This window comes from Lipotes vexillifer, unplaced genomic scaffold (genome assembly GCF_000442215.2).
Source record: "Lipotes vexillifer unplaced genomic scaffold, Lipotes_vexillifer_v1.1 scaffold61, whole genome shotgun sequence".
In the NCBI taxonomy this organism is placed as follows: Eukaryota; Metazoa; Chordata; class Mammalia; order Artiodactyla; family Lipotidae; genus Lipotes; species Lipotes vexillifer.
In genome coordinates this window covers 266,966-276,720 of record NW_006787051.1, presented here as the reverse complement: position 1 = coordinate 276,720, position 9,755 = coordinate 266,966, and the positions used below count along the sequence as shown (strand labels likewise).

At 49.1% G+C, this 9,755-nt stretch overlaps 1 protein-coding gene across 1 annotated transcript; it reads left to right on the top strand.

Moving 5' to 3' along the window:
- The first annotated feature begins 6,668 nt into the window (after positions 1-6,668).
- CAVIN3 (caveolae associated protein 3) lies at positions 6,669-8,282 on the top strand. Its single transcript, XM_007459803.1, has 2 exons — positions 6,669-7,083; positions 7,657-8,282. Exons 1-2 carry the CDS (start codon positions 6,700-6,702, stop codon positions 8,059-8,061), a joined length of 789 nt encoding a protein of 262 aa, XP_007459865.1. The 5' UTR covers positions 6,669-6,699; the 3' UTR covers positions 8,062-8,282.
- Positions 8,283-9,755: the final 1,473 nt, after the last annotated feature.

The window sequence follows — 9,755 nt, the reverse complement described above, 5'->3', positions numbered from 1 at the left end:
CTTCTTTTTTTTTTTGACATAAATCGTTGGCCTGCATCAGTACAACGGCTCTGGCCCCCTCCTATATTCCCCTCTCCTACATTATCTTCCTAAGAAAACTGACTTTGACAGAATCTACTTTGTAGAGGACATGATTCCAAGATCAACTCCTCTTCCTCCTTCCTGGTCTCTTTCCCCTGGTGCAGATCCTGAAGCAATCCTCTCATTTTTATGGGGCAGCAGTGCCTTGCTCATTGCTCTCTGGCCCAGTGTGTGGCTTAGACACAACTTGGTGATAGAAAAAAATATCTAAACCGTATACTCTGCCTATGTGAATTGATATTTCCTCCATCCAGCTCCCCACAAGAAGGAGGAGTCGTGGTTAAGCTGCAGCTCTGTCAAACCAGCAAGTTGAACAGCTGGTAGTAGATTGATTTTGCATCATATTATTACCTCCAGAGGACTCAGTGGGTTACTGTGATACCATCACACTTAACTTGATGGGATTTGATACCAAAAAGCTGGGGTACCAGCACCATTCTACCAGTCTCAGGGATCGTACCACCTCTCGGATTAAATGGGTAAGCTTGCAGACCTATTAAAACTTTTTTTTTAATTTTCCTTTTCAAAGTTTCTCAATTGTCATACCAGCCTGGCTTAGTGAATGGATTATTATACATATGGTCTGGTTCTGAGAGCCTTCTCTTCTGCTTCTAAGATCCACTGAACCCAAATAAGATAAAAAATATTCAGTAGGGTACTTTGTGTTGTGCAACATTCCTAAACCATTTGCCATTTGCCTTCAAGTGGAACGAGATGGATGAACCAATGCTATTCTTTGCCCAGGGTAGGCTCGTTTCTTCCACTTCCGTAGTTGAATTGATTAGCAACTATCATCTCTCTTTTTTTTTGTTTTTTGTGGTTTGTGGGATCTTAACTCCCCGACCAGGGACTGAACCCCGGGCCCCTGGACTGCCAGGGAATTCCTAACTATCTCTCCTTTTGACACCATACAAATGATAGTTATTCTTCAAACAAAATCTCATAAGTAAACACCATTCAACTAATGCAATGCTAAATTTTATGAGTCAAATTATTTCCTAGTTGTGGTAGATACTGGGTGGCTCCTAATGACTTCTCCTTCCTTGGACCCAGCCCCAGAGACACAGGGGAATGCTTGTAGGAAGATGAAAATAGCGGCAGGACTCCAGCTGTATACAATTTTCTGTAAGTCACCACCAGTCCGGATTTGCTGCCCATGGCATCTCGGTCAAACCCGTCTTCAATGCCTCATTCTACCTCTCACTCCACGAGCCTGCCTATAAGAGGTAGGGCACACCAGTCCCTAATGATCTGCCCTGTCCTTTATTATGTGGGTGGTAAAATAAGTTCTGGGATTAGAGGAATGCCATATTAGCTCAAGATAGAGGCCTGCGGGGGGCTTTGATGGTGGCTTCTGAGTGATTTGCCAAGGAATGCAAGCTCAAATCCAGGCCAGGCCTCCCCGTGTCAGGGCCCACTGAATTCCTCAGATTACAGAAAGGGGTTCAATAGAGTCTATTCAGTCACTTCCAGGCTTTTTTGCCTTTTGAATGTCCCAGGACATTTTTGCAGGAGGAGCTCAACTCCCACACCCTGACAACTGGCTCCAGCAGCAGTGACATATTCCACAGTTCTGGGCTTCTCAGCCTCATCTCAGGTGCAGGATGCTCTGATTCCATTCATGGCATATTGACTGATTTACTTGGTTGTTAAAACTGCTTTTTTGCGTCCCTAATCCTTCTGGTGGGTGTTCATATGTGTAATAATTTCCTAGGGCTGCTGTAACAAATTGCCACAAATTTAGTGGCTTAAAACAACAGAAATATACTCCCTCACAGTTCTGGAGGGCAAAAGTACAAAATCAATGTTGCTAGGGTCATGCACCCTCAGGAGTTTCTGAGGGAGAATCCATTCCATGCCTCTCTCCTACTTTCTGGTGGCTGCTAGGTTTGGGGTTGCCCTCCAGTTTCTGTCTCGATCTTCACACGGCCTTCTTTTCTGTGTCTCTGTTTTCTCCTCCTCTTATAAGGGCTCTAGTCACTGGATTTAGGGCCCACCCCAAACCTAGGATGATCTCATTTCAATATCCTTAATTACATCTGCAAAGACCCTATTTCTAAATAAGGTCACATTCATAGGTACTGGGGTTAGGACTTGGACATACCTTTTTTGGGTCACTACTCAACCTTCTAAAATATGAGATACAAAAAATAGTGGTTTGAGGGAATAAAATGCGTGATTCTTGTCATAAAAGCCATCCCCAAACCTCTTGGCCATAATGTACAATTCCAGGATCTTCCATCCATTTGGTTATTTTGATTTCTGGAGTTCGAACCGATTCTCACTTCCTGTTGCTCCAAACTTATAGCTCTTTTCACTGCCAGAGGCACAGAGCTCCCTCATTGTGTGGAATGGCCTTACCCCTTCCGTAGGCAGGATGTCTGTGACAAAGGGTGGAAGGTAGCGCCTGTCCACTGAGGCTCCTAACCTGTTGAATGGGTGGTTCTGCTTGTGCTGCATGTTGTTACTTTATTTTTTAATTGAAGTATAGTTGATTTACAACATTGTGTTAGTTTCAGGTGTACAGCAAAGCAATTCTGTTATATATATATATTTTTTCAGATTATTTTCCATTATAGGTTATTATAAGATATTGAGTATAATTCCCTGTGCTATACAGTAATTACTTGTTGCTTATCAGATACAAACTACTATGCATGTTGCTACTTTTAATTCAAAGCTTAAGTCCTTGGAAGATGTCCCTGTTTGTCTGGCATCTGAAAGTGAGGCTCAGGGTCAAGGGTGTTTCTTGTACAATTAACTCACACAGCCATCTCTCATCCTTTTTTAGATTTTGTTTCCATTGCATAATCAAAGACCGTTAGGCTGCATTGCTATGTGAGACAATGAACAAAACAATCCAGAAACCTCTGGTGAATCTCTCCACTAGCATCTACTAGCAAGCCAGCAATTATCTTTCAAAAGCAGTATAATTCTCAGATGCCGGAAGCATTGCCTAAATGCTTATGTTACATTTTTCCTTTTAGGTCCTGCCATCTCTCCCCCTCTCCCCAAATCGTCTTGGTGGGAGAGGCAGAAATCACACACAGACCTCAAGTCTCATCTTTCTTATACGGCCCAAGGGGTAGGAGCTGACTTGTAACTTGGCCAGGGTCAATCACTGAGGCGCCTCTGAACCCTATTCAAAGTATGTGGCCTTTTGGATAACCCAAGATGTGGAGTGTATAAGAATTCCAAGGTGGAGCAAATTTGGACACTAAAGCCCAAACACTCCCATTAGTTGATGTTCTTTGTTGCAGTGGGAGATATCTCACACATTTCACTACCTGTCATGGCCTTAAGTACTACTGCTCCAGGAGGCCCCCATCTGCTGCATCCCTCATGGCTGGTCCCTGGACCTGACTGAACATCCTCTTCCCCTCAGGTATGATGTTAAGAACTGCAGCGCCTCTGTCACTTTCGTTTCAGGGCATCTTTGCAACATCATACATTGGGGCACCTGACCACTGAGGAAAGAAAGAAAACAGGGATGCTGAATGATATCATCTAAGGCACTGTAACCTGATCTCTTTCAGAGGTTTCCTTGGGCTTCCTCTCACTTAAAGTAACCAGAGCAGATACAGGCAGAGGCAGGGGGCCACCGCTGAGTCCATCTTTGTTAGGCAGATATATTCCAGGCAGGTCCAGCCCTCATGAAAGCTGTAGTGATTTCTTTTAAAATAAAGACAACTCTTCCTCATAGTATGTATGTTCTGGGAAGGCGACAGGCCAACGTAGGAAAAGAAGCCTTGAGAAGCAGGGCGGGCAATACCTTTGTTTCAAGTTTTTAAAGAATTTGGTAGGGCCACACTCCCTCCAAAGCTTCTAGGGGAGGATCCTTCCTTACCTCTTTCAGCAGCTCCTGGACACTTCAGGCCTTCCTGGGCTTGTGGCATCATGATTCCACTCTCTGTCTCCATTGTCACATGGTGTTCTCCCTGTGTGATTCTTTTCTTCTTGTAAGGTCACCAGTCATATAGGATTAAGGGCCCACCCTACTCTAGCATGATCTCATCTAACTTGATTACATCTGCAAAGATCCTATTTCCAAATAAGAACATATTCACAGGTATCAAAGGTTAGGATTTGAACATATATTTTTGGGGTCACACGATAAACCCACACCAATTGGTTTCCATTTTTCAAACCCATACCAAGGAGTTTGAGGGGGTGGGTCCCAGTCACATCCCTGATGGAGAAAATAAAATCTTTAAACAAGATCAGGTTGCACTGCCTTTGAGGGTATCACTCTGCATCTTTGCTCTCTTTTATTCTTTCCATCCTTATTGGAAACTGTAATATGGCTTTTTCTTGGATACTTTGTGATCAAGGTCATACTACTATAATTTCCGTCAATCTGGGCTTTTTTGACTCAGGGCATTCTTCTGGGTTGCCCCAAGTTATTTTTATGCAGCTCATGGGCTTCTATTTTCCAATATCTACTAGTTTCTATGGCTTTTATAGTTGAAGTTTTGGGAAGATCAGTGGAATCATCAGTGGCTTTGTTGCTAAATTTTAAGGTCATCTTTGTTCTGCATATCCAGAGAGGAATTCAGCAGGCCTTTGAAAAATATCTATCCATATAGTTCTTGTTTCCAAATGCTTTTGGCTTCTTTAGTACCAATCCTCAAGGCTAGTGATTCTTTCATAGGCTTCCTGTAGCAGATATTTTTGACTGACTATCTATCCTTAGCAGTACTCAGATTTTATACATAGATAACCACTTTTCCGCCCAAACCACCCATGTAAACCTAGGCAAGCTGACCCTACCCTGCTGTAGAAGTGGGCCTACTTTGTCAAAAGGTAATTATCAGCTCTCTTGTCAGTGATGGGTTAAGGAACTCATGCTTAAGCCCACCAATGCAGAGCCATAGAATTTGCTTCTGGCATGGCCATTTAATTCAGTGGAAGGCAACTGGAAAAATTCTTGGGGGCCTCTGGGAAATAAATGTTCTAAATTTTAAGATGGTCCCCTCTTTTCTCTTGATCTTGTGCAGAGATGTGCGGCCTGGAACTGCTGTAACCACCCTGTTCCCCGGCCTGGAAATGAAGCTGACACCTGTAGAGGGCATAGTTGAGAGAGCTTGTGACTGACCCACACTTAAGCCTCACTCTACCATGGTCTTTTTCAATTATGTTTCAACTGGATTTCCTGTGTTTAAGAACTGTTTAAATTGGGTTCTCTGTTCCCTGAGTTTGAAAGTATTTTAACTGGCACAGCCTGATGGGTCTCTCTGAGCAAATATAGATCCACTGGAGGAGATGGTGAGTCCCATTAGGCTCCCAAGGGGCAGAGGGGGTCAGGCTACATGAACTTGTACTTGTAGAATTTGGTCATTAACTTAGCATCACCAGATTTCTGGCAATAACTGCTCATCCTCTGCTGTACTTCTGTGTAAATCGGACCTCAGGTCTTTTCAGGCCCACGTAACTATGCCCTGAATGACAGTCTCTTCCACAGTCATCAAGTGGCCCTCAGAGACTGGGTGAGGAGAAGCAGAAGGAGAGACATCATCATGATCAATGCATTGCTTGGATTTCTGTGCCTACCAGCAGTTTACCAAGTACTGCTAGAGACAAGGCGTGGGGTTTTCCAAACTGATGACATAATGAATCCATGACCCACATCATTAACTGGATCCTCTATGTTCACTCTCTCCCCCTCCAGGCAGCAATTTTAAATCTTCACTCTCAGCAGATATTCTCACCTATTTCCAAAGAAAATTTAAAAAACATCAGGTGGGAGCCACAACTAGCCTCCAGGAGAACAAAGACCTACCAGAACCTACTCTAACACTTTTAAAGGTTTCACAGGAAGAGGTGTCCTGCCTGCCCTCCAAGCTTGGGGTGCAGGACCTAGGCTCTGATGGGCTTAAAGAAAGAGAGGGAAAGAACTAGAAGAAAGAAAACAGGATAATGCTACACAACAGTAGGAACTAGAGAAGCAGGAAACGAGGCCTGTGGCCAAACCCTGGTGAAGACTATTAGGGAAATACCAGAGGATGCCTCCTTACTCCCTCCGCCCCTCCTCTGTCCACACTGCGGGGCCTGCTGGGTCCCAGAGCGAGGCCTCAGGCTTAAACAGTCTTAGGTGGGTAGCGGAACATCCAAGAACCTCCCAGTCTACCGCGCCCAGCGTGGGGCGCAAACGCAACCCTTTGAAGCGTGGGAGGCCAGGGCAGGAGGCTGCGGAGGCCCTTTGGTTACCCCTTTGCTTTGCTAACATAGTTTCTCTGCCCACTCGATGCAAACAGCAAAATTTTCCATGGCTCGCCCTCTGCAGTGGGGAGAGTACTTTCCAGAAAGAGGCACACCAGGGAATTGGAGTGGGGGAGGGAACTCACACTCAGAGCCAGAGAGTTTGCCAGGCGGGGTGGGGCGGATCCCGGGCCAACCTGCTTCCCCGCGGGTCTCCGGGGCGGGGTGGCGGAAAGGGGGAGCGCTTCCGAAGGACCCCACCACCAACATCCCGCCCCGCGCCTTCCCTCCGGCAGCCCGGGAAGGCCAACTCCGCCTGCCTGAGTCACGGCCGGAGCTGGGGAGGAGCCGGGGAAGGCGGCCCCAGCCCAGAGCGCAGCCGGCGGCTTCAGGGAGAGCCAGGCAGGGCAGTCGGGGAGCATGGGGGAGAGCGCGCTGGAGCCGGGGCCTGTTCCCGGAGCGCCGGCTAGGGGCCCGGTGCACGCCGTCACGGTGGTGACCCTGCTGGAGAAGCTGGCCACCATGCTGGAGGCGCTGCGCGAGCGGCAGGGGGGCCTGGCTCAGAGGCAGGGCGGCCTGGCGGGCTCCGTGCGTCGCATCCAGAGCCGCCTGGGCGCGCTGAGTCGCAGCCACGACACCACGAGCAACGCGCTGGTGCAGCTGCTGGCCAAGGCTGAGCGCGTGGGCTCGCACGCCGATGCCGCCCAGGAGCGCGCCGTGCTCCGAGCCGCCCAGGTGCAGCGGCTGGAGGCCAACCACGGGCTGCTGGTGGCGCGCGGGAAGCTCCACGTTCTGCTCTTCAAGGTCAGTGGCCTCAGGCGTCCCCTGATCGGGGCCTTTCCCGCGGGCCACCACCTGGGGGCTCCCCCTCCCATCCGCCGACCACACCCACATTCCTGCCCCTACCCTCCTTCCGTCTAGTGGAAACCACTTCCAGGCCCTCGCGCGCTTCCCACCACCGAGCCCCAGCCTTCCCTCACACCCCTGAACCCAGCCAATTTTGATTGGCCCGCCCAGGCCACGCCCAGGCCACGTCCACAGCAGCTGGTCCAAGTCCCAGCCCATCCCCAGATGAAAAGAACTGTGGCGGAAGTGCATCCCGAGACAGTTCGTCCCATCCTCCTGTTCTTGCCCCTACGGCTACCATCCTGTCTCATGTCCCTAACCGGGTTCCACAAACTTCTGCAGTTCCCCTGCCCTAGCTCTCCCCACCTCCCTCCAACCCACGCCCCCCTTTCCCACTCCTGCCTTTTCTTTCCCATCCGGGCTGCGGAGGCTAAGGGTCGGGTGGGTTCCCCTGGTGTCATTGAGGAGGGAGGCTCAGGCTGGTGCGGGTTAGGGGGCTGCCAGGGCCAGTGCTGTGTCCATCACTTGCAGGAGGAGGCTGAAATCCCGGCCAAGGCCTTCCAGAAGGCGCCGGAGCCCTTAGGCCCGGCGGACCAGGCCGAACCTGGCCCACAGCAGCCAGAGGGCGAAGGTGGGGAGAGCTCAGACGAGGAGGAGCCCGTGGAGTCCAGGGCGCTGCGCCTGCGGCGCGCCGGCTTGGTGTATAGCTTGCGAAGGGCCTTTTCGGGCCGGAAAGGGCCTGCAGCGCCAACCCCCACGCCTGTTAAGCCTCCTCGCCTTGGGCCTGGCCGGAGCACTGAGGGCCAGCCGGAAGCCCAGCCTGAGTCGGAGTCTAAGCAGGAACCAGAACCTCCGCAGGATACTGAGGAAGATCCCCGGAGACCTGGGGCTGCCGAAGCAGCAGCGGCTGTGCTCCAAATAGAGAGTGCGGCCTAATGGCTGGTGCTGCCTGCCTCCCCCGCGCCGATGCCTAGCCCCGAAATAAATCTTCCTCTCAGAATGCAGCGTTCCCGCCCAAATAAGGAGTGAATCCTGCATCCACAGCCCAGCGCTGGCCCTCCCTTCCTGGCTTCTTAAGCCCGGCACCCTGTGTCCTTTAAAAGAGCAGCCACTCACACCTGCTTACACTCACCATCAATAAAAGTCATGGCACCTAATCCGGACTCCATGTGAAGGGGTGGGGGAAAGGCGATGTAAGGAATAAGACAGACGTTGGAACCTGGAGTGTGGCTTCCATTTCAAACAGATCATTGTGTGATTTCTCCAGTTTCCACTGAATCCTGGGCTCTCCCCCAGTGGCACATAGACATATCCTTCTGGCTACTTGCTCCTTCGGCACTTTCCTCCTCGGGACATACAATCATAATTTTTTCCCAACATCTAGTACAGTCCCTTGCTGTAGGTGCGCAATAAATGTCAACTTGTGGTTTTCCCCTTAGTCTCTTCTTCCTCTACCACCTCTTAAAAGTTGGGTTTTCCGAGATTCTGTTCTTAGCTCTCTTCTCATTCTGAGTATTCTTCCATTAACTCCCACTGCTGAGGCTCTCCTATGGGCCACATACCCCCTAGACCACTGTCTTGAGCTGTATTTGAAAAGGAATCCAAACTCCAAATGCATCCAGAAGAAGCAGTGTGTCTTCTACCTTTTAATTAAGTTCAATCCAACAGCTATTTATTGAGCACTTACTATGTATCATTCAAAACTGCTCCTCCTCCTGTGTTTTCTTTACCAGCGAATGGCACCATCATCCATCCAGAAACCTGGGAGTCTTCACTGGCTTCTCCTTTCTCTCCTTCCCCTACCACATGGAAACAGTTATCCTGCTGATAACTCTGATCTCTTCTCTTTTCTTAATACCCATTGCTGCTGCTCTATTTCAGGCTCCGTCTTTCATCTGACCGTTATTTGAACTGCCAGTCTGATCACATCACCTTCCTGATCCAGATCCTTCAATAGTTCCCCATCACCTTCAGAATAAAGTCCAAGTTCTTGAATGTTACCTTCAAGGCCCTTCATGAGCTGGTACCTGCCCATTTTTGTAGCCTCACCTCTTGCCACTTCCCCTCATTCTACTACTGAATCACGATGAGCCGTGTGCTCCCACTCTCATCTCTACTGTCCTACAAAAGGCCCCAAGGTACCCCTGTTTTAGGGCCAGATGCTTCTCTTCCTAGCACCACCTGCACGCTTCAGCGCTAACTGCACTAATGGTGATTTTTTTGCCATTACTCTCCCGCCACCACCCCAGCTCCACTGGACTGTGGCTCCTTTGCAGTAGAGACTGTTTTATTCATTTCTGTATTTCCCATACCTAATACTATGCCTGGTGCACAGTAGGCCCTTGCGAGCATCACAGAAAAAAGGAGAAGTGGGAGGGGGTTGGCTCGGGATAGGAGTGTGGTCATCCACCCATTCATTCAGTCATTGTTGTATAAAAATACTTTGAGTACCTATTGTGTTCCAGGCCCTATAGTATCTCTCGTGAACACCAAGAGGACAATCCCTTCTGAGGCACTCAAGGACCTCAGAGTGTAGGGAGATACAAACATATAATGACTGATGTAAGTGCAGTGATAGTTATACATAGGTTAGTTTGAGAGGAAAGGGGAAAGGGACACAACCTAACCTG

What these genes read in the sequence shown, in the direction of transcription:
- CAVIN3 (XM_007459803.1), top strand. Translation starts at nt 6,700, where the DNA reads ATGGGGGAGAGCGCGCTGGAGCCGGGGCCTGTTCCCGGAGCGCCGGCT. An exon ending in TCCACGTTCTGCTCTTCAAG is followed by an intron (nt 7,084 to 7,656) that starts GTCAGTGGCCTC and finishes CATCACTTGCAG; the next exon opens with GAGGAGGCTGAAATCCCGGC.